This window comes from Aspergillus tanneri, assembly GCF_003426965.1.
Source record: "Aspergillus tanneri strain NIH1004 chromosome Unknown AapTan_6_pilon_pilon_pilon, whole genome shotgun sequence".
NCBI classification, from domain to species: Eukaryota; Fungi; Ascomycota; class Eurotiomycetes; order Eurotiales; family Aspergillaceae; genus Aspergillus; species Aspergillus tanneri.
Window position 1 is genome coordinate 978,209 of NW_022984633.1, and position 21,302 is coordinate 999,510.

At 54.9% G+C, this 21,302-nt stretch overlaps 11 protein-coding genes across 11 annotated transcripts; 7 read left to right on the forward strand and 4 right to left on the reverse strand.

The window, feature by feature from the left end:
• Nucleotides 1-537: 537 nt before the first annotated feature.
• ATNIH1004_008354 (uncharacterized protein) lies at nt 538-4,136 on the forward strand (the record flags this gene model as incomplete). Its single annotated transcript, XM_033572964.1, has 2 exons — nt 538-1,291; nt 1,357-4,136. 2 exons carry the CDS (start codon nt 538-540, stop codon nt 4,134-4,136), a joined length of 3,534 nt encoding a protein of 1,177 aa, XP_033423516.1.
• Nucleotides 4,137-4,419: 283 nt separating this feature from the next.
• On the reverse strand, nt 4,420-5,040 carry SRB7 (med21 domain-containing protein; the record flags this gene model as incomplete). The annotated part of the gene is made up of 2 exons (XM_033572965.1): nt 4,420-4,950; nt 4,999-5,040. 2 exons carry the CDS (start codon nt 5,038-5,040, stop codon nt 4,420-4,422), a joined length of 573 nt encoding a protein of 190 aa, XP_033423517.1.
• A 137-nt stretch (nt 5,041-5,177) lies between these two features.
• ATNIH1004_008356 (uncharacterized protein) lies at nt 5,178-6,107 on the forward strand (the record flags this gene model as incomplete). Its single annotated transcript, XM_033572966.1, has 1 exon — nt 5,178-6,107. The coding sequence occupies one exon, from the start codon at nt 5,178-5,180 to the stop codon at nt 6,105-6,107; it is 930 nt and encodes a 309-aa protein (XP_033423518.1).
• Nucleotides 6,108-6,151: 44 nt separating this feature from the next.
• SPC24 (kinetochore Spc24 family protein) lies at nt 6,152-6,851 on the reverse strand (the record flags this gene model as incomplete). Its single annotated transcript, XM_033572967.1, has 3 exons — nt 6,152-6,329; nt 6,378-6,775; nt 6,825-6,851. 3 exons carry the CDS (start codon nt 6,849-6,851, stop codon nt 6,152-6,154), a joined length of 603 nt encoding a protein of 200 aa, XP_033423519.1.
• A 175-nt stretch (nt 6,852-7,026) lies between these two features.
• Nucleotides 7,027-7,647, forward strand: FIS1 (mitochondrial fission 1 protein; the record flags this gene model as incomplete). Its single annotated transcript, XM_033572968.1, has 4 exons — nt 7,027-7,045; nt 7,091-7,109; nt 7,155-7,248; nt 7,324-7,647. 4 exons carry the CDS (start codon nt 7,027-7,029, stop codon nt 7,645-7,647), a joined length of 456 nt encoding a protein of 151 aa, XP_033423520.1.
• Nucleotides 7,648-8,123: 476 nt separating this feature from the next.
• Nucleotides 8,124-9,507, forward strand: ATNIH1004_008359 (putative RING finger domain protein; the record flags this gene model as incomplete). Its single annotated transcript, XM_033572969.1, has 4 exons — nt 8,124-8,231; nt 8,299-8,807; nt 8,857-9,279; nt 9,327-9,507. The coding sequence occupies 4 exons, from the start codon at nt 8,124-8,126 to the stop codon at nt 9,505-9,507; spliced, it is 1,221 nt and encodes a 406-aa protein (XP_033423521.1).
• Nucleotides 9,508-9,597: 90 nt separating this feature from the next.
• ATNIH1004_008360 (putative aminotransferase family protein (LolT)) lies at nt 9,598-10,980 on the reverse strand (the record flags this gene model as incomplete). Its single annotated transcript, XM_033572970.1, has 2 exons — nt 9,598-10,883; nt 10,929-10,980. The coding sequence occupies 2 exons, from the start codon at nt 10,978-10,980 to the stop codon at nt 9,598-9,600; spliced, it is 1,338 nt and encodes a 445-aa protein (XP_033423522.1).
• A 111-nt stretch (nt 10,981-11,091) lies between these two features.
• ATNIH1004_008361 (GYF domain-containing protein) lies at nt 11,092-15,955 on the reverse strand (the record flags this gene model as incomplete). The annotated part of the gene is made up of 3 exons (XM_033572971.1): nt 11,092-15,252; nt 15,332-15,773; nt 15,861-15,955. The coding sequence occupies 3 exons, from the start codon at nt 15,953-15,955 to the stop codon at nt 11,092-11,094; spliced, it is 4,698 nt and encodes a 1,565-aa protein (XP_033423523.1).
• Nucleotides 15,956-17,031: 1,076 nt separating this feature from the next.
• On the forward strand, nt 17,032-17,674 carry ATNIH1004_008362 (uncharacterized protein; the record flags this gene model as incomplete). The annotated part of the gene is made up of 2 exons (XM_033572972.1): nt 17,032-17,297; nt 17,350-17,674. The coding sequence occupies 2 exons, from the start codon at nt 17,032-17,034 to the stop codon at nt 17,672-17,674; spliced, it is 591 nt and encodes a 196-aa protein (XP_033423524.1).
• A 548-nt stretch (nt 17,675-18,222) lies between these two features.
• Nucleotides 18,223-19,390, forward strand: ATNIH1004_008363 (putative alcohol dehydrogenase; the record flags this gene model as incomplete). Its single annotated transcript, XM_033572973.1, has 2 exons — nt 18,223-19,023; nt 19,094-19,390. 2 exons carry the CDS (start codon nt 18,223-18,225, stop codon nt 19,388-19,390), a joined length of 1,098 nt encoding a protein of 365 aa, XP_033423525.1.
• A 303-nt stretch (nt 19,391-19,693) lies between these two features.
• On the forward strand, nt 19,694-20,819 carry ATNIH1004_008364 (uncharacterized protein; the record flags this gene model as incomplete). The annotated part of the gene is made up of 5 exons (XM_033572974.1): nt 19,694-19,804; nt 19,878-20,249; nt 20,312-20,355; nt 20,577-20,636; nt 20,684-20,819. The coding sequence occupies 5 exons, from the start codon at nt 19,694-19,696 to the stop codon at nt 20,817-20,819; spliced, it is 723 nt and encodes a 240-aa protein (XP_033423526.1).
• Nucleotides 20,820-21,302: the final 483 nt, after the last annotated feature.

Consider the following 21,302-nt stretch of genomic DNA (forward strand, 5'->3'; position numbering starts at 1 on the left):
CAGTGGGGGACTGGCATGCAAATAGAGACTACTACTTGTACTGCTGTACTGCTGCAAATAGTCATATTTATAGAGAGCTCATAACTTTGATGTCCAAGTAGGTCCTACATTGCTTTGATAAGCGGTCTTATCGGGGGCTTGGCACGCGATACCAGCATCGGCGAGACATAAGCCATTCCCTTTCCTTCTTCATCGCCATCATTCTCTCCCCTCTTCTCCCCTCTTCCTCTATCGTATGCTCCTTCGTCGACAGTGCCGACCATTTGCGTGTGGAGCACGCGATGGAAGGGCGTTGACGACACTCTTCTCGCTCACTTTTGGTTCACACTTCTGCCCCCTCCCCCTCGGCCCTCTCTCACACCGACGACAGTCGATACCTCGAAACCTGCACCATTCCTTCCATCGACTCCTCTCAGGACCCTCTACCCCTTCTCATTCCTTGACTACGGATATTTATGTCCTCGGATTTTGACCCCCCTCGATATCGCCGACCTACGTTCTCACCTGCATTTCCCGTCTCGGATACCTGCATGCAGGATGGCGTCCCATGCTGCCATGCTCCTGGACCCCAGGGCCTACAAGAAACAGCTTCAGAATAATGGTAACGACTCGGAAAATTCTGATTACTCGCCCCATTTGGACAGTGATACGATCCTGGGACCCCATGATGAACTGTTTCCCTTTCGCCCCTCATCCAGGCACTGCCCCTCTCCTCCCGAAGACCCAATGTTCTTGGATGCGACAGACTCACTGATCGACACCATAGACCGGCAAGATTCTAGCAATTTGTCGCCCAGTCCCTCTCCCGCTGCGACACCCGCAGGCACAGCCTCTGCGGTGCACCGTTTTCTCAGTCCCCAGCGCCGTCGGCAAACTTCCGTCAAGGAGATTCCGAAGTCACGATTCCAGCTGCAGTCGACTGAATCGCAAAGCGGGGATAGTACTGCCTCATCTCCGCAACGATCGATCCGAACAGACCCTGGAGTGGATGTGGAATTTACCAGTGCACGAGTCGATGATAGCAGTGACAGCAAGCGAAATTCCGACCAGCTTGAAAGCGAAGCCGATGTCCGCCACGGCAGTCTAATCGAAGATATGTATGGTGTGGAGAGACGAGCGAACCTGCCTTATAAGAAGCTCAAGACGGATAATGGCGGGAAGGCTGGGTTCGGACAGAAAGGGAATTTTGCGGCCGCAGGGGATAGCGAGTTGGGCGAATGGATGAAGGAAGATCGATCGAAACCAGATGCGTCGATGCCAGTTACTCCGGATGTGGTCGACTTGACTCTTGGTAAGCAGACCGACGGCAGCAACCGGTGCGCTGAAAAGCTACTTGTGTGCTAAAGAATGTTCCAGATGCCTCGACCGCGACCAACGATGATGACGACTTACAAGTGACCGGGTCGAACAACCTCAGCATTCAAAGAGTATGCTATGGCAAGATAGAGAATGCAATGGTCCAAGCTGCCTTAGTCCCCAAGCCGATTGCCCAGACTGTCTTCGGCGATTCCGCGCACGATTGGCCGTCAATTCGATTGGGGGTGCACCGCCAGGCGAGTCAGGTAAACAACCGGATTGATGTCTCCGACCCCAACGGGAAGATATTCGGGGCTGTTGATGCAAAGACTGCCGCCGTGATCGTCCCCCTTCTCGACTCGTCGGCTTTGAAGGTGGACCTGACGGCCCGGCTGGATGTTCGACGGCGATTGCCGAACGAATGGCCCTGGACACCTTGTTCAGCGTTGTACCGAGCCTCCATTAATCTATACGGCCTCCGGAAAGATGCCGAGCTCGTGGGAAAGCACTTGGGCCAGCATAACGTTTGGCTTGGGACCCCGTTTTCGGTGGAACAAGGCGTCCCTGTGTTCAACCCGCACGCCGAAAGAAGACGCGCCCAAGCCGCTTTCTTACCGGCGGCCGCTACTCGGAACCGATCCGGTGTGAACTACGAAGTCCGCACAGCCGAAGAGGTGAACGATGCGGTGATGAAAATGTTCGACCAACTTCAGAGTGCTGATAATCTCCCTGAGATGGACTCTCCGTCTCTCCTGTCGACGCCTCTGCTGCGGCATCAGAAGCAGGGTCTGTGGTTCATGACGGAAAAGGAGAAGCCCCGCAAGTTTGGACCAGTGGAGAAGGACAATAATTCTCTTTGGAGAATGGAGTATCTGGCGAATGGCAAAAAGCGGTACCGCGAGATCATCAGTGGTATGGTACTGGATGAAGAACCTCCGCAGACCCTGGGAGGACTCCTAGCGGATGTAATGGGTCTCGGGAAGACCTTGAGCGTCCTGTCCCTTGTGGTATCCTCGCTGGCAGAGTCTTATGAATGGGCGTCCATGGTCCCGTCTACGGAGCTTATTCGAAGCCTCCCAGGAATTCGGAATACCCGAACGACGCTCCTGGTGGTGCCTTTGAGTGCGGTCAGCAATTGGGTATCGCAGATCAAGGAGCATCTGAAAGAAGGGGCGGTCTCCTACTATGTTTTCCACGGCTCGTCGCGAACGAACGACGTGGACGAACTATCGAAGTACGACCTGGTGATTACCACTTATAGCATTGTGCTCAGTGAGCTGTCGGGACGGGGCGCCAAACGGGGCGTGAGCCCTCTGACGAAAATGAACATGTTTCGAATCGTTCTGGACGAGGCACATACCATCCGGGAGCAAACGGCAGCCCAAACGCAGGCGATCTTCAAGCTGAACTCGCAGCGCAAGTGGTCCGTCACCGGCACTCCCATCCAGAACCGACTCGAGGACCTCCTTTCGGTGACCAAGTTCCTCGGACTTTTACCGTACGACGACCGAAGCCGATTTGGAACACACATTCTCAGCCGGTTCAAGGCCGGGGACGCCACCGTTCTGGCGAGCCTACGGGTGCTGGTGGACTCGTTCACCCTTCGCCGAGTCAAGGATAAGATTGACATCCCCCCCCGACACGACAAGATTGTGACTCTGAACTTCTCCGAGCAAGAAAGCCAGCTGCATGAATTCTTCCGCAAGGAATCCAATGTGATGATGAGGGTGATTGCCGGGGAAGACCAAGCCAAGATGAAGGGCCGGATGTACCATCACATTCTCAAGGCCATGATGATCCTGCGCCAGATAAGCGCGCATGGTAAGGAGCTTCTGGATGCGGACGATCGGCAGAGGATCAAAGGCTTAAGTGTGCACGACGCCATTGACCTCGAGGAGGGAAGAAGCGATGCGGCGGGGGTATCCGACAAGAAGGCGTATGAGATGTTCGTCTTGATGCAGGAGTCGTCAGCGGATGCGTGTGCCGTATGCAACAAACGCCTGGAGGAGCCTAATGCCGACTCGGGCGCGGTCGATCGACAAACGCCGATGGCAATCGTGCTGCCCTGCTTCGATGTCCTTTGCCCCGAATGCTTCTCCGGCTGGAAACAGGCTTTTGATGCGCAAACCGGGCCGTCATCACATGATATCAAATGCCCGGTCTGTGACGGATGGATCCCGGTTTCCTATTCCACGATAACGGTCGGGGGCCTGCAGGATTATACTATGGACCAGGCGCAGGCCAAGCAAAGCCGAAAACAAGCCAAAACGCTAGGGGAGTACGAAGGGCCCCATACCAAGACGCGGGCACTCGTTGGGCATCTGCTGGAGACGGCGGAGGAGAGTAAGCATCTGGACGGTAAACGGCCTCTCAAGAGCGTGGTATTCTCCGCCTGGACGTCGCACCTGGATTTGATCGAGATCGCGCTGCGTGACAACAGCATCACGGGGTATACCCGGCTGGATGGCACAATGAGCCTGGCGGCGCGCGGCAAGGCGCTGCACGAGTTCCACGAAGACGACTCCATCACAGTGCTCCTCGCGACGATCGGTGCCGGTGGAGTGGGCCTCAATTTGACGGCGGCGTCCAAGGTGTACATCATGGAGCCTCAGTATAATCCGGCCGCGGTGGCGCAGGCAGTCGACCGGGTACACCGCATTGGACAGACGCGCCAGGTGACGACGGTGCAGTTTATCATGCGCGGCAGCATCGAGGAGAAGATCTTCGAGCTGGCCAAGAAGAAGCAGCAGTTGGCGGATATGAGCTTGAATCGGGGGAAGCTGGATAAGAGAGAGGTTCAGGAGCAACGGATGAGGGAATACCGCAGCCTGTTCAAGTAGTCTGGCCTTTTTTTGCTTTCTTTCTTTCCTTTTCTTTTTGTTTTTTTGTCTTTCTTGCCCATTTTTCTTGGTCTACAAGACGGACCGATTGATACCCCCCCATGGCTTATTGGCGTTCTTGCTCTTGTCTCATCTCATCTCTGATACTGAGGGCCATATACGATAGGAGAAGCATGCACGAGAGATCTAGATAGGATATGGACGCAAGTCCGGAGTTCATCATTCATCAATACCACAGATATCACCAGAAGGTAGAAAGTAAAAAGTAGAAAGTAGACAACCATCACCGATCGCCATAAATACCCGTCTCAACAGCACCCAACACAGCCTCCAATCGCTTCCTCAACCGACCCAACTCATTCATCTTGTGTTCCCTCTCCTGCTCCACGCCTCTCAATTCCTTCTCCAGCTCTGCAATCCGTCGTCCCTGCTCCGCCTCACTCGAATCAATCCCGGGTAACACCGAGATCAGATACTCAATCTGCTGCTCCTTGATGATCAGATCGCGCGCCAACTCCCGCTGTCGACTGGCGAATGTGCGCGGCGAGTCCGGCGCGGGTGGGATGTTCGGATCGCCTTCTCCTGATCCTCCTGGAGGTGCTCCTGGGGCCGATGGTTGCTGTCCCGGTGTCTGCGTCGGCGGCGGCGATGACTGGGAGGGAACAGGGGCTCCCGCGGGTACTGGAGGAGCGGATGAGTTCTTGGGGATTTGTGCTAGAGCTGGAGCGGCGTCGGGGATGGAGGGAGGGATGGCTGGGGAGTTGTCGTGGTAGGTGGTGAGGTAGCCCAGGGTGGCGTAGAATTGGGTGGCGAGCTATAATATTAGCAAGATAGAGAGGGGGGATATGAAGAGGGAGATTACTTGGTCGAGACAGGTTTGGAGTTGGGTGAGGATATCTGCCATGTTCAAATTCGATGATTGTAGATGATGTATTGAGGATATAAGTTAATAAATGGATCCTTATGAGGATATAAATGTTTGCCCCACAGACAAATCAGAGAGCAACAACAAAGGCAAAGACGAAAACACCACAGCATGACATGACTCTCCTATACACACGATTCAATAACTCAAATCATCAGTTACATTCCACTCGACAACTCCATTCCCTCACACGTCGTCTATTCAAACTTCCCATCCCCCCGACGGCCCCCTCACAGCACCATGACCTGACTTCCTTCCTCCACTACGCCCAACGCCAATCCCTCTCCCCAACGACAACGACCTACATCGGCACACACTACGAATACACCGTACAGGAAAAACTCCGCGCATTCTCCTTCGATCTGACCCGCACCGGCGGACGCGATGACCTAGGAATCGATCTACTCGGCACCTTTCACCCCCCGTCACACGAACACCCGTTCCGAGTCCTGGTACAATGCAAATCACTACGGACGAAACTAGGTCCGAACCTGGTGCGTGAACTCGAAGGGACGTTTGCACGGGCGCCGCGCGGATGGGGACCCGGGACAGATGCCATCGGGATACTGGTGAGTCCGCGCGAAGCGACGCGCGGAGTCCGAGATGCGCTGGCGCGAAGCGCGTCGCCGATTCTGTGGTTGACGATGCAGCGGGATGGGTGGTTACGACAGGCTTTGTGGAATGCGCGGGCGCAGCAGTTGGGGTTGGGTCCGTTGGGTGTTCAGGTGCGGTATGACAGTGTCGATGGCGGTGAGATGAAGTCTTCTGTCGTGTTGACCTGGGATGGAGAGGACTTGATGTCTATGGATCAGACGGAGGATATGATGCTGCGCGTGGAGGAACAGTGGTGGCAGATGTGGAGGGAGAACGAGTATAAAGACGGGGATGATACGTCTGGATATACGCATCTGCAGGTGCTGGAGGCCATGGAGCAGCTGTTTCCGCAGGAGAAACCGCTGCTATATGGAGATTCCTGTAGCAGTCTCTCTCGCGAGGATCGAGAGCGGGTGATGGAGTGGTTGAGGCTACGTATAGATCATAACTGATTGATTGGAATTAATTATATTAGTATAAGGTATCATAACGTAAATCATCCCTGCATAGTCGACCAGAGGTAATTGGAATAGAAGAAACGAGAGAATTTGGGATCGATCTTGACGACGTGCACGTCGCCTTTGCGACTGTTGCGAATGACGGCCTTGTTGAAATTGCCCGCCTCATCAGCTTCGATGTCGACTCCGAGGGAGCGATAGATTTTAAGCCTCAGACTATCATCATCAGTAGTTGAACGAAAGGAGGAATGAAAAGAAGCATACATCGTAGCATCATCAGCCTCCCTCTCCCGTCGCGTCGCTTCATCCCCCTCTAATCCCTGCGCCTCCAGATCCGCCAGACGCTCTTTCAACATCTCCAGCTCACTCTCGAGTCGCTCGCTTTCGATCTCGAGCTCGGTGGCCGCCTTGGCGATGCGAAACTTCTTGGTATCCAGCTCGACAATCTCGGCGGCGTGGTGGTTGGCGTCGTGGGCGGCGACAGCCTCGTCGTACTGGGTGTTCAGGGAATGCAGATGTCGCGAGAGTTTCTTCAGGGATGACTCGACCTCGCGCCGTCGCAGGTCGCGGGATTGCTGCAGGGTAGCCAGCGAGTCATTGATACGCGAGACGGCTTGTTTATCCGGTTGGTGGTTGAAGTTGCCGATGGTATGGTGGATCAACTATATATATTAGCATATTATAGAATGGACGAGAGAAGAGGGAATATACCGTAGCGGGACTTTCGTCGAGCAACATTTTATTATTTATCTTGGATGAGTGATGATGGGTAGATGCAGGATAAATAACGATGATAGTTGACGGAGCAACGCCACAGCACCGCCACCGACCGAGCTCTAGACACCTGACTGACAGCAAACAACAGACGCCAGACTGACTGACAAGACAACATCTATCGGTGTTATCCATCACGATGGGCTCGAATCTTCCATGTATGACCTCCGTCTCTAGATCTATCAGCAACTAACTCTCTCTAGATGCAGCCGATGCGGAAAGGTGACTCCGTCGAACGATAACCCAATCCATCTGCTGACCATCCAGTCCGCTGAAACCCGCGGAACTCCAGGTCTTGCGGTCGCAATATGAAAAAGAAGGCGACTACGTGGGGATTCAGACGAAATTCAACTATGCTTGGGTATATATCTCTCTCTATATACACAGACACCCGACTCTTGCCCAGTATGATGACCCAGTATAATGACTAATCCAGGGCCTGATCAAATCCAACACTCGCTCTGATCAACAAGAAGGCGTCCGTCTCCTGTCCGAGATCTTCCGTGCATCACCCGAACGACGCAGGGAATGTCTGTACTATCTGGCGTTGGGGAACTACAAACTGGGGAACTATGGCGAAGCTCGACGATACAACGATCTCCTGCGGGAGAAAGAACCAGCGAATCTGCAGGCGGCCAGTCTGGGGACGCTGATCGATGAGAAGGTCTCCAAAGAGGGAATGCTGGGGATTGCGATCGTGGGAGGACTGGCGTTGGCAGCCGGCGTGGTGGGAGGCGTGGTATTTCGGAAGAGGCGATAATTAAGTGTATATAGTCATTGTATTGATTTTGGAGCATGGAGGCGTCTGAGTAGATTCTTTATTTTCGTGAATATTATTTATTCTTTAGTCTTTAGTCTTTAACTTTATTCCATCTTTTATGGGATATATTTGTGTATTCAGGCTGATCTCAGGCACGCCACCGCCTAACGTCATCCGATCTTTCTTTTTTCATTTGATTTCGAACGCTTTCTTCTTCATTCATCGACTTCTTTCTTCATTCAGATTCATTCTCTTCCCCCCTTTTGATTCCTTTTGATCTCTCCATCTCATGACTCTCTGATCTCTCTCGCACGTCACAATGAATGACGCTGCTTTTCTATCCGAAATCTCGTATCTTTCCGACTAAGCTTAGACTGCCCTCAGATTGCGTTTCTTTCTATCTTCTCCTTCTACTGATATCCTCTCTTCTACTGAAATATCTCTTCTCCTGAAATCTCTGGTTTTCTCCTCTTGCGATGGCCGATGCCGGAGATCGCATGTTTTGCCATGCCTGTGGCGGGGTATGGCTGCGAAACGATAACGGGCTGATCTGCCCCCACTGTGAATCCGATTTTACAGAGATTGTGTGCCTCATCCTATATCTATCTATCTATCTATCTATTTCTATCTCTAACAGGGCTGACCTTGCAGATTGAAATCCCCCCGGATCCAGATGCCCCGGATCATCCTCCCGATCACCCTCCCGACCCCCCGCATAATCCCTGGGCACACCATAACCCCTGGGACCAGGACGGTGAAGATGATCAAACCTACGACGACGACCCCAGTGGGTTCACACATCACACCTACCGATCCCCCGATGGGCGGTTTACCTTCTCCAGCACGACATATTCCCACGGCCTCCCTCGACGGCGACAGTCGTCCCACCCGCAGGGAAACATGCCGATCGATCCTTTGATGCCCATGGTGCGCGGTCTGGATACCATCTTCCACGGGCTTGCCAACACCTACCAGCAGACCTCGGCCCTTAGGCCAGGACAGGAATCCTCCGGAACGCAGCCCCGGTCCGACCAACGGGCACCCGGCGTGACGTTGGACGGGTCCTTCGATTTCGATATGCAGCATGAGCCCGAGGGGTTACATCCTCGGGATGCGGATGGGCCGCAGCCCATGGCCACGCCGCTTCGGACGTTGGGCGAGTACGTACCCCTTCTTATATCTAGGACGACGTAGACTAACGGACTATAGTATCTTAGAGCTTTTCCGCTCCGACTTTCGAGAGAACGGAGGGGGCCACGGCGGGGTGCGGGTGATGACGGGGCCGAGTCCTCTGGCAATGCTGTCGGCGCTGTTGAACGTCGAGCGACATGGCGACGCGGTGTACTCGCAGGAGGAGCTGGACCGAGTGATCTCGCAGCTGGTGGAGCAGAATGGGAACCGCACGGCACCGCCGCCGGCATCGGCGCAGGCGATCCAGTCGCTGCGCAAGAAGGTGGTGGACGAGGCGATGCTGGGCAGCGACGGGCGGGCGGAGTGCTCGATCTGCATGGATAGAGTGGAGAAGGGCACGGAGGTGACGGAGCTGCCGTGTCAGCATTGGTTCCACACGGCGTGCATTGAGATGTGGTTGAACCAACATAATACCTGTCCGCATTGTCGGCGGGGGATTGGGTGAGTTTTCTCCTTGTGCAGTTTAACGGGACTGACCTAAGGGACAGACACGAACAGAACAGACAGGGACAGAACCCGCAGAACCGGCAGAACCGACAGGAGCCAGGCAGGCAGGAACCGGCCGAGGGGACGAGTGACAATCCGGTGGTGATTGACGATAGTCCGGGGCCAGAGGGAGGGAGTGGACTGGGGGGATTGGCTGGATGGGTTCGCAGTCGATTTGGATAATGAGTTATGACTGTATTCTTGAATGCTATGGCTAATTACTCTGCAACTCAGAGACTTGAGATGGTGTAGACTGTAGAATGCTAAACTAGACTACAGAGAAGATAGAGGACCCGACGACATCCTCTTACACAAATCCTTCAAAACACACGCCACCCATTCGAAATCGCTGCGATCCAGATAAATTTGTGCACACAGCCTTACCCAGAGCCAACCACCATGGACGAACACAGGCACAAAGGTCTGATATCGATAGAGCAACTGATCCTCAAACCAATGCTGAATAGCCAGCACTTGAGACGACAAAATAACTTGACCCTCAGCTTGCTTCCCGTCGCTATCCTCAGGATCGACCACCCGCACAGGCAACCGAACATTCCCCATCCCACAACGCCGAAACTCACTTCTCTGCCCGGCCTTCAACCCAGGTTCCTGGAGAACCTCGGTCCCTAGAACACTCGCAACAATATCCGCGCCCTCATTCGCCAACGTCTCGATATATTCATAGATCCTCTCCTCGCCACCGCAGACGTCACGACGGAACTGCAACGCCGCGGGAACACACAAATAGGGTGTATCATCCGCCGTCGCGACGAATTCAAACAACGATTCAAACGCCGATTTCTTCGGATTCTTCTCATTCTCCCGCATGATCGTCGAAGATGCGGTAGCCGGCGAATCTGGAAGGGGGATAAACCCCCACGAAGTGGGCACCGTCGTGCGTATAAGATGCTGATGTCTTACGGGCACGTAGAGAACCGCACAGCTGCGCGGGGTAAAGAGCCATTTATGACAGTTGGAGGTGAAGAAATCCGGGTTTAGAGTTGTCAGATCGAGTTGGATATGGCCAATGCCGTGGGCGCCGTCGACGAGACTGAGGACGTGGAGGTCGCGACAGGCAACGATGAGGCGTTCGAACGGGAATCGGAAACCAGGGTTACTCACGATGGTGTCGAACACGGCAAGACGGGGGTTGAGGTTCTGTTTGCGGAGGTCGTGCACGGCGGAGTGGAATCGATGCAGGAGTTCATCTGGAGTGATGGGGAATTCGTAGGTGATTTTGTGGCCCTGGAGAGGGGATTTCTCGAATTGCGCGACGAGCGATTTCTCGACGGCACCGTAGACGGTGTTGAAGTAGATGACTACGTCGCCGGGGTGGAAGTCAAGATTGTGCAGGACGGTGTTGATGCCCGTGGTGGCGTTCTTGACGAAGACGCATTCGCCCACGGGGGCGTTCAACAAAGATGCCACGGCTTGACGGGCTTCATCGAGACGTTGAGGGTGCGTGCGACGAATAAACAGGTCGGGACGCGCTTCAGCTTCGTCTTGAAGTTGACGATGGACGGTTTGGATGGCGCGGGGATACGTCCCAAAGGAACCTATTTATGTATTAGATTTAATTTAAGATTCAGAGATAAACAGACCATGGTTGAGGTTGCGATAGGCGGGATGGATGAGGAATTGTTCTTTGAACATAGTCTACAGATACTGAAAAGATGAAGTAATGAAAAGATGAAGAGTTGAAAAAGATGAAGAGAATTGCATCTAGAAAAGACATAAATACATCAATACAATTCAATGACTGACTCATCGTCGGCCCTTCTTCCGAGGCGCCACCACTTTAAACGCCGAATTGCCTTCTTCTCGGCTCGTTCCCGATCCTCGCTTGGCTACTTCGCTCCATCCATTCGTTTCACCTTCCACGATTCCTTTGTCGGCCTGCTGTCGTCGTCGGATGAATTCCTCTGCGAATCGTCGGCCGTCCAGCGTCTGCGAGTTGGCGTACACAGAGTCCGAGATGATCTCCGTCTCTGCCGGCAACTGCAGCAGTTGCTGGACAAAGTCCTCCACATTGATGCTGCTGTCCAGTCCCTTACCCAGGCTGACCTTGGCCCATCGCGTGAACTCCTCCATCGCTCGCTGCGCATTGCTACCGCCTCCGGAACTGCCCGCTGTACTGCTCATGCTACCTGTGCTGCTCACCATCATCGCTGCTGTCGTCGTCGCCTTGGGTCGCACTGGGGACGACGCCGTCAGAGCCATGCTCGACCGCGGTCCTGACGGTGCTGCTGGAGGGGGCTTGGGCTTACCACCAGCGCCCACCGTCGTCCATGCGCCCGCCGACACCGGGGATGGCGCCGTCGGAGCCTTGCCGGCCAGATCGGCATATCGCTTACCCGTAGATGATGGTGCTGGCGGGGTCACGGCGCTTGAGCTGGTCGGTGCACTCTGCACGACCGCTGCAGTTGCAGCTGTCGCCGCGGCCAGACGCTGCTTGCGAGCCTCCTCTTCCTTCTGGATCTGCGCCAGTGTCTTCTTGGCGGGAGCAGCGGATGGGGTCGTGCCCTTTTGCGAGTTCCACACGGAGCCGGTAGATGTGGGCGTCGCGGGCGATCCGGCGCTGGCCCAGTTGGCTGTCGACGGCAGCCCCGGTGCCTGCGTCTGTGTCTGTGCTTGACTGAGTCGCTCCTGTTCCGCCAGAAGCTGCGCCCGACGCGCCGCCGCCGCCAGTTCTTCCTTCTGTGCCGCATTGCGCGCCTCCGCCTCTTGGATCTCCTTCAGCGAAGGTCCCTTGGGCAGCTCGTGCGCCTCCTTGGCCCACGGCGCGATCGACGTGGTGGGTGCGTCCACGGGGGTTTGCGTCTGCGACCGTGAATGCGCCGCCAGGGACTCCGCCACGTTCTGTCGATTGCGCTGCGCAGCCGGGGCCGGGAGCGGCGACGCCGACGGAGGTGGAGGGAACGGCTGCGGCATGGCGCTATCACCCTTGACCCCCCAGACGGATTCCGGTGCGGATTCCTGCTCCTGTTGCTCCTGCTGCTGTTCCTGTTCTTGCTGCTCGCGTTGCGCCGATGCCGCTTTCACCTGCTCAGAGAGACTCAGGGTGGGCTCGTGTTCGATCGCACCCGCCTCCAGAGCGCCCGTGGCCAGCTCCAGCGAGGTCAGCGGCTCTCCTGTCTCCTCCAGAGACGATCCTGTTGGGTGCGTGGGTAGTCCCAGCCCCAATTCCCCATCCTGGACCCGGAGCGCGTGAAACTGGTGAAGTCGCTCTTCCCGCGCCTGCTGGTCGAACAGGCTGTCACCCTGCATGCTGTCAAACTGCTCCTGTTCCTGCTGCAACCGCGCCCGGTCCTGCAGCATCGACGCCACCTGCTGTGGGTGGAACAAGGGGTCGGGCTGCCGCGTCGCAAACGATGCGGGGCTGCCAAACGCGAAAGGGTCGCTACGGCTCACATTCAATCGATCGAGAAGCGCCGGGAGCTGGTCCTGGTTGTTCACAAGGTCGGTGCCCAGCATCGGGGGGCCGACCGGAGGTAGACCACTGGGCCTCATCGCCGCCGCAGCGTCGAAGAACCCGCCGCCGACTACGGACTGGGGTTGCGATGGCGGCTGCTGCTGCTGCGTGGGTCCCTGGATGGGCGATGGCTGGAAGCCCACGGGGGATGCGATGCTGCCGAAGCTGGGCTGGCTGTGGAGGCTATGGGCACTCGAGTGATGCTGCAGCTGATGGGGATGGATGCCGTGCGGGACCCCCTGGAATTGCATCTGCTTCATCAGCGCCTGCTGCTGTGCCAGGTGCTCCTTCTGACGCGCCATCAGATACTGTTCCTCCTGTTTCCGACGCTCCAACGCATTCTGCTGCTCCGCCGTCAACGTGGTTCCGAAGCTGGGGAAGCTGCCCGGGAAGGGGGGCTGAGCCGCGCCGCCCGTCGTGTTGGCTGTCCAATGCCCCGGGCTCGGGTCGGGTCCATGGGGGATCCCAATCTGAGGTACCAGGAATGGCTCACGCGAGTTGCCGATCCGCCGCACCAGCTGCGCCAACGGCTCAAACTCCGGGTCTTCGAGCTTCTTAATCTGCAGGTCCGGGCTGAAGAAGCCGGCCTTGAACCAGTCGTGCATCTCGAGTCCCGTCCAGGGGCCTTGAATGTTGCCCTGAGGATCACGGTAAATCCACCGCATCCGATCCGGCATCACCATCGTCCGCTGCTGGGCCGGCGGCACCACGTTCGCCAGCCCAGGCGTCTGACTCAATGGAGGCACATCGGCGGCCAGGGAGGTCGGCACAGAGCCCACCGCTGAAACCGGCGTCTGAGAAGTGGGCATGCTGGCGGGGGGGTTATTCGCAGGGACGGCCTTGTCCGCAGGCTGGGAGTCTGCTGCTGCATCTGCTTCACGGGTCAGTGCATCCGGGAGAGCCCGCGGGTGACTGGAAATTGCCTCACCTGCTGACTGAGTGTTCTCATCGAGAGTGCCCAAATCGGGCCGGGCCTGGTCCCCTTGCATCTGTTCCTGCATCGCTGGGGGGAAGAGGGACCCCAGTTTGCTCGAGCGGCCCAGACTACCCGTGCCACTGATCCCAGCATGAGCGGCGGGGGCGCCGAAGAGACCACCGCCTCCCAAGGTTGTGGACAGGCTTGGGGACTGAAGATCAGCCACCGAGCCGAAGATCGGATCGCCGAATCCACCAGTAAAAGCAGACCTCTCGCGGGTCGGAGTGCCAACAGCGCCAGAAGAGGGCCATCCTCCGGCACCGCCTAGGGAAGGCAATCCACCGAGACCCCCGAGGCTCGAGAAACTGCGGTTCCCGGCGGCACTGGAGGTCTGGCTGCGGTCGATCGAGGGTAGATCCATCCCCGATCCCACACGTCGGATCGAACCGAACGCGCTCGAAGGATCGCGGAGTCCCGTCAGTCCGGGGTGGTGAGTGTTCTGGATATCCGACCCATCGGTTTCCACGTCATCGACATCGCCTCTCTCGCCGTGAGGGCTCTGGTACGGGTTCGTGTTCGTAGGACTGGTAGGTTCGTGGCCGTGGAGTAAACTCGGCGTAGGATTGCGGGAGTTTTCGTGGCTCTGCATCAGTTCGCGAAAGCCCGGGATATTAGAAGTCATGCCAAAGGCTGAGAAGCCCAGCTGGTCGCCCTGAGACGGCGTGCTGACCTCCTGAGAGCCCCCGAGCGCCGCACTTCCACTGCGGATCTCCTCCGAGAAGGGGTTCGTCTCGCTCCGCCCCGCACGCGTTTTCACTGTCTCGGCCCATGGTGACTGTGAGCGTTTCTCGCCCTCACCTTCCGCCAGACGTTCCAAGCTGCTGAGAGAGGTCTTCTCCTTGATCGAGGCGGACATGTCCTCCGAGCTATCCTTGGAGAATAAGCCCTTCAGGCGACTCTCGCCACGGAGGCTGCCGAAGCCGGCTTTCTTTTCCGTGGTCGGCGTCTGGGCGGCGTTGGACACCAGGGAGAAGGCTCCAAAAGCCCCCATGGGCGAGAAGCTCGCGCTATGCGAAGCCGACGCCCAGGGCGAGCTGGTACTGCCGGAAGCCACATTCAGCGGATTAGTCGAGCTCCGCTTCAGGGAACCAAACGGAGAAGCGGCGTCGGAGCTGCCTTCGCGGCCGGCTGACTCCTTCTCCTTCTCCTTCTCCTCCCATCGTGCTGTGGATGAGGTATCTCGAAAGTCGGTCTTGCGACGCAGCAGGGACGGAGGCGGAGTAGAGGCGGTCGGTTCGTCACGGAAAAAGCGGGTGCCGCTGGCGGTAGGAGACATGGGATTCCCTGTGGAATCGCCCGTCTCTCGACGCCTCGGTCCTGGGCGAGCCGAGCTAGGGGAAGAGGTGTTGTAGGTGTTCATGTGCCCCTGCGAGTAGGAAACTGACGATTTGCGTCCTCCGGTCCCGGTGCCTGTATTATCTTTGGAGGCATTCGTTGGGGGGGGCTTCAAGGGAGAGTTGACCGAGAGAGTAAACAACTGCAGCATTTAGGACCAATCTTGCAGAAATAAAAAGAAAAAAGCCTGCCAAAAAGTCAATCAACAAAGAAAAACTTACCTCTCTCTCATCGTCCGTCATATCCACCAATCCCAAGGGTTCCATGTGTCCGTCATGATCCCAACAGACCTCCGGCCCCGAGGGATTATCCTTGGAGTCCTCCCTTCTACCCCAGGCGCCGTTCACAGGTGAGGTATCCGGACGAGGGTTCCAATCAGCCACAAAGTAATCTGCGACGTTTTTATTCAAGGCCCCGGAATCCCGCTGAGCTTTGTAGAGTTCTAGAAGCTGTTCCTTGGAGTAACGAGTTTCACTGCCGGCCCCGTTGCGAAGTGCGTTCGACGGATAATTCGAAGACATCTGTGAGGGAGTGTAGGGGCCCACCGTCGGAGTAGTCGTCGTACCAGACGCGGGTTGATTGGGATCCCGATTCTGAGAAGGATTAACGGCCACTGAGGGACGACGAAAAGTCTGTGTGGCTCCGTTCATACGAGTTCGAGACCTGAAAAAAAAAAAAAGGCACAACGGCGCGTGGTCAGAGCTGGTAAACAACGACCACGGGAGATTCCGTAGAAAGGGTCCAACCTACCATTCTCCACCCGCAGAGCCATCAGGTCTCCGTGAGGTATCATGGGGATTGCCAGCAGCGGCGGAAGCAAAACTCGAAGGGAGTGGCGTAGGCATTATGAAGTTGGACAAGACAGGCCGATGGAGGGAAAATCCGAAAGAAAGAAGGGGACAGAATAAAATGAATCCCGTCAGAGGAAGGAATTTTTTGGAGAAAAAATTTTTTGAGGCAGAGGGAAGAAGAGTTGGTGATGAAGAGCTAGGTAGCAGATCAAATCAATCAGTTGAGCCACGTCGAAGCGGTAGGGGGTTACTAGGGAAGGAGAAGGACGAGCCCACGAACAGGGAGACCACGAACGTACCTGATGAAGAGGAACTTTTCCCGACGCAGAAGAGAGAGCGCGAGAGAGAGAGAGAGAATTGAAGTCCGGGCGAAGAGACGATCGAAGTCCAGATTGGAAGGTCAAGAGGATCGAGAAGTTCTCCAGGCGAAAATTGAAGAGGCGGCGAATGGGCCGTGGCATTAGGAGAGGGGATGGGATTGGCTGGGGTCCCAGCCACCAAATATTTCATACACACAATACAGAGCATACCGTACGGTAGGTACACAAACACACAAACAAATAATTAGATTATAAAGGCTGCAGGGAAATAAATAAAAGGAAAAGAAAACAAAGGAAATATAGGAGACAAAAGACGAGGAATTACTATAGAGTCTTGTATTTTATAGCCTAACAGAAGTAATCTACGACAACAAATTTACTACCTACCTATCATCTGTAAGTGCGTGGATATAGAAATGTCTTACTGCCACAGCGCATATTCACTGGCCACAAAGGGCACGGATTTCCTCTTTGGGGTATTTTTAGAACGAAAAGAAAGAAAGACACAGAAAGAAAGGAGAACTTTTCTCGCGCTGTTTGTCGGGTGGCCCATTCCTGTGTCCCCCCAAGATGCAGTGAAGCATACCAGATGCAGTCAGATGAATGAAGGACCTTTGCCTCTTGTCAGCCTGAGGCATTCCATTTAATATGTATTTATATCTTCATAATTTATGGCTAATAGCTTATATTTCATGGCTTATAGCTGATGATTTATCAACTGTGTTCATCCCTCTATCGATCATTTTCCCACTTTGCAGTTGACTTTACAGTTGACTTTGCAGTTCCCAACTGCAAAGTGCTGAACCTGACATGCCCTTCTGCCGCAGGAGAGACAACAAGTCCCGTTTTCCCTACGCCTGGTACTGGCGAGGCAAGTCGCTGCGCAAAGGCGAGGATCAAGGAGAGTTCATCACGCCGGTATGCATGGATCTCCCACGAGAGAGGGAACATCAGTCCCTCGATCCACCGTACGCTTCGGTGAACAGATCCCACCATCATCACCCTCATCCTCGTCGTCATCATCACCGACCCAGCGACCACGTCCGCAGGGCGGAGAACAACACCAAGACCGATAAGTATCCAAACCCAGGACCAATCCAAGAGAGACATGTCCACTATCGGCGTCAGTCGACGCAGATATATCCTTCGGGAGTTGGATGTCCGGCTGGGAATCATGGCCAGGAAGTACTACATCGCTACCCTTGCATCTATCATGGGGATTCGTCGTCGGTCTCCATCTCCCCCAGGGAATTTAAACCGTCGGTGCCTTGTCCTGTGCATCTGCAGCCTGAGCATCGTGGGTCCTGTCCGGCATGTAGGAAGCATCATTATCAGGGCCAGTGTTATCTGCGACGCGGTCGTTCGGTCCGTGAGTGCTGCCATGGCTGCTTCGTCCCGGAGGATCATGCTCTACCGAGGGATCTCTGGGACGCAGATGAACCTGACGATGTAGACCATCGGTGTCATGCTTGTCGTCGTTAGTATCATACATCACAGGCGGATTATTGAAGTCCACCTCTACGCGATTTCCCACGAATCGAATCCTGAAACAGCATCTCGTTCACGGTAGGATCCTGAAATATCATCGATGGTGGGTTAGAGGGATGGACTGCAGACTCGAATACATTACAATAGAAAAATCTAGAATATTCCATCGTAGATCAATAGATGAACTTCCAAGTAAGCATTGCATTATAATAGTGAACAGTCCTGCCGGCCCGAGGTCGGCATATCCAACAACCAGGGACCATGAATTCCAGTAATATGAATGATTCTGCTCAATGTCGGCGATCCCATCGTGGATCACTGATTTATAAGCGATCAACCGGGCCTATCCGCAAGATGTTGAGTGAGGTCATGGTTGATGACGATGATAATATATAAATTTGCGCTTCCTCGGTTAACGATCCATCCCCGCATCCAATGCCGCACCACGTTTAAGTCGTCAATCCCTCATCGATCTTAATTCATATAATCTAACATAGTCCCTATATTATTACCATGTCAAAAGCTATCTTCCTCACCAAGGTAGACGGTAAACCCGGCCAAGTCTACTACCCCCTCAATGTCCAGACGCTCCCCAAGCCGACTCCACAGGGTCGCGAACTGCTGGTGAAGATGACCGCCGCGTCGCTAAACCATCGCGATGTCTTTCTGCGTCAGCACCTGTATCCCGGGATCACATTTGATGTCCCAATGGGCGCCGACGGTGTCGGAGTCGTCCTGGGGGCGGGTCCGGAGGTGTCAAACCCCGAGCGATGGCAGGGAAAACGCGTCATCTTGAACCCGGGAACGGGTTGGAAGGATTCCCCAGACGGTCCGGAAGATCCCAAGGGCTATCGCATTCTGGGCGGAACCAAGCACTACGAGAAGGGCACGATGCAGGAGTATCTGGTGGTCGACGAGTCTGAAGTAGAGGAGGTTCCGACTCACCTGTCCGATGCAGAGGCGGCGGCGCTGCCGTTGACGGGGCTGACGGGGTGGAGGGCCTTGGTGGTGAAAGCTGGGGAGAGGAACACCGGCAAAGGCACAGCGGTCTTGCTCACGGGAATTGGGGGAGGTGTAGCATTGATGTGTCTACGGTTCGCCGTGGCCAGGGGCGCCGATGTCTACGTGACGAGTTCGAGCGAGGAGAAGATCCAGAAGGCCGTGGAACTGGGCGCTCGTGGGGGTGTAAACTACAAGGAGGAGGCATGGGAGAAGAAGCTCCTGAGCATGCTCCCCGCGGGAAAAAGGGCCTTCGACGCCATTATCGATGGTGCCGGTGGCGATGCGGTCGAAAAGGCCGTCAAATTACTCAAAGTGCGTTCTTTCATGTCCAACGTGGTGCATTGATTTCTATTTTATAGGAAATATCCACTGACTGCTCTAGGCCGGCGGTGTTCTCTCCGTCTATGGAATGACTGTTTCTCCAAAGATGCCTTTCCTCATGCAAGCGGTTCTCAAGAATATCGATGTCCGCGGCTCGACCATGGGTTCTCGCCAGGAATTCAAGGAGATGGTTGAGTTTGTCAAGGCAAACAAAATCCACCCGGTGATTTCACGCGTACTGCAGGCGGACCTAGGGGACATCGCGGCGCTCGATGGGCTGTTCGAAGACATGAAGGAAGGCAGGCAGTTTGGCAAACTAGTTGTGGAGTTTGGGAAGGCGTCGGAAAGCAAGCTGTAGGGTCGGATCCTATGACTGGATGATTAGCTTTGTCTGCATTATGTGAAATTCCATGGCTAAATAAAATAAAAGAAGCTTGACTGGAATCAAGGGGACTTGTTATACCTGCCCGAAAAGACTGGACAGCACCTTCCCTGTTTGCGGCTTGTTCGCTTCCTGACCGATATATGTCTCTGCATTCCACGCTGCAAGACAATGCAGAGAGCCATCATTATTTAGTCAGTGGCATGGTTATCTTTCTTCCCCAGAAAGCTTCAGCCTGTTAATTGGTAGTTGTTAGCAGCATATACAGCATTCGACACCATGGACCCCAGCATCGTGCAGAAGTATGGGCCGGGCATGTCTTTCTATCTTGCGAAGACGAAGCGCTCTTTGAGCCAGAAAATGGAAACTCAGGTGCTCTTATCAGTCAGGGTACGTCTAGTTCTCATGTATATCGACAGAACCATCGACGGTCTCCTGGAAAAGCTTACGGTCGATGTATCAGGATTATTCCACAACACTGCAAGCCCTCCACGCCAGCAACGACGACCTACAAGAGAAAATGAGCAAACTGCGTTCGAACACACTGCGACTCGAGCTTGACCTGATGAAACTCCAGCGACAAGCCAAGTCGTTCCGTACGGAGTGCCTTGGGACATGGCAGGCGGACGTCCTCACTCGGCTCATCGAAGTGGTCTATGAGCGACATAGGTGGAAAATGCCCGGGAGACTCACGCCTGGAGGCTACCCTACTGGAGATCGGGATACCCTGTCCACGCTGTATGCAGTGGCCGCGCGGAAGATTAAGAAAGAAACGCTGAAACGGAGCTTCGGCCTCCCCGTCCAGTATTATGAGGCACTACAGAAGTACGATGAGGTGAGCCCCTGAGTCAGACCAGGGCCACCACTGGCATCCATTGCCCTTGCTGACCAGGGTAGATTGTCCAATTCCGCAGTACGAATCCATCCCAGACAGAGGGTAGGTTTGCCCAGTGGCTCGTGGCAGCGAAGGCCAAACACCGGGGTCTCTATCACTTCTGGGGGAGGTTGTTTCCTTTGTGTTATGGCCGGACGGTGGAAGAGATATCGGAGATGTTCTGATTCTATCGTCTGCACCGGTTCCAGAGTATTAGCGAATACATCCATCCAGTCTTACCCCTTCAAGTAGAATTTGGTAGATTCTCGCTTACCCGTGAGATTGTAGATTCCACAAGAGCCTGGGGTCATCGTTGCGGGTAATCCATGCCATCTCGTGGGAGCCCACGTACGTCAGCAGAGTAGTTCTCACCATCACCGGAACACGATGCACAGGGCCTTCCGCCCAGCAAACATCAGGGGGAAGCGCTGGACAGTGGCTGGTAGGGGCGAGGACCCATCTCAGCCGTCCTGGGAGGATGATCCCACAGCTCTCCAACACGAACTGCCGTCTGACTGGCCGGGTTTCTGATATTTTTGGCGAGCACTAGCCACGAAAAAGTAACGAAAATAAACCAACAAAAATAAACCCGAGTGCGCTACCAGCCCTACAGACCAAAAGTCTCTGGTCCGTTCTCGCGTCCAGTTACTGGAGTAACTGCAAATCTGACGAGGGGAGTGAATATTGCGGATGACACGGTTCCTCCTGTTGTGCTTATTTTTATCTGTAGCCATTGGTTAGACTTAGACTTTTGGCCGAGATAGTATGAGAAGAATAGAATGTCTTGGATGATGGGATGTCTCAGGTACCAAGTGGTTAGCATGGAACTTACGCCGCATATCCACTGGTGTCTTCCATCATCGTTCTTGACGCCAGGAGCTGGGATGAATAGACTCCGGAGGATAAGGTACTCTAAGGCATTCCCTAAAATCTGCAGGTAAGGTAGCTTGATGTAACATTCTAAATATACCGGGCCATTCAGCGTGTCAATGGGACGTGGAGATGGATGGACAC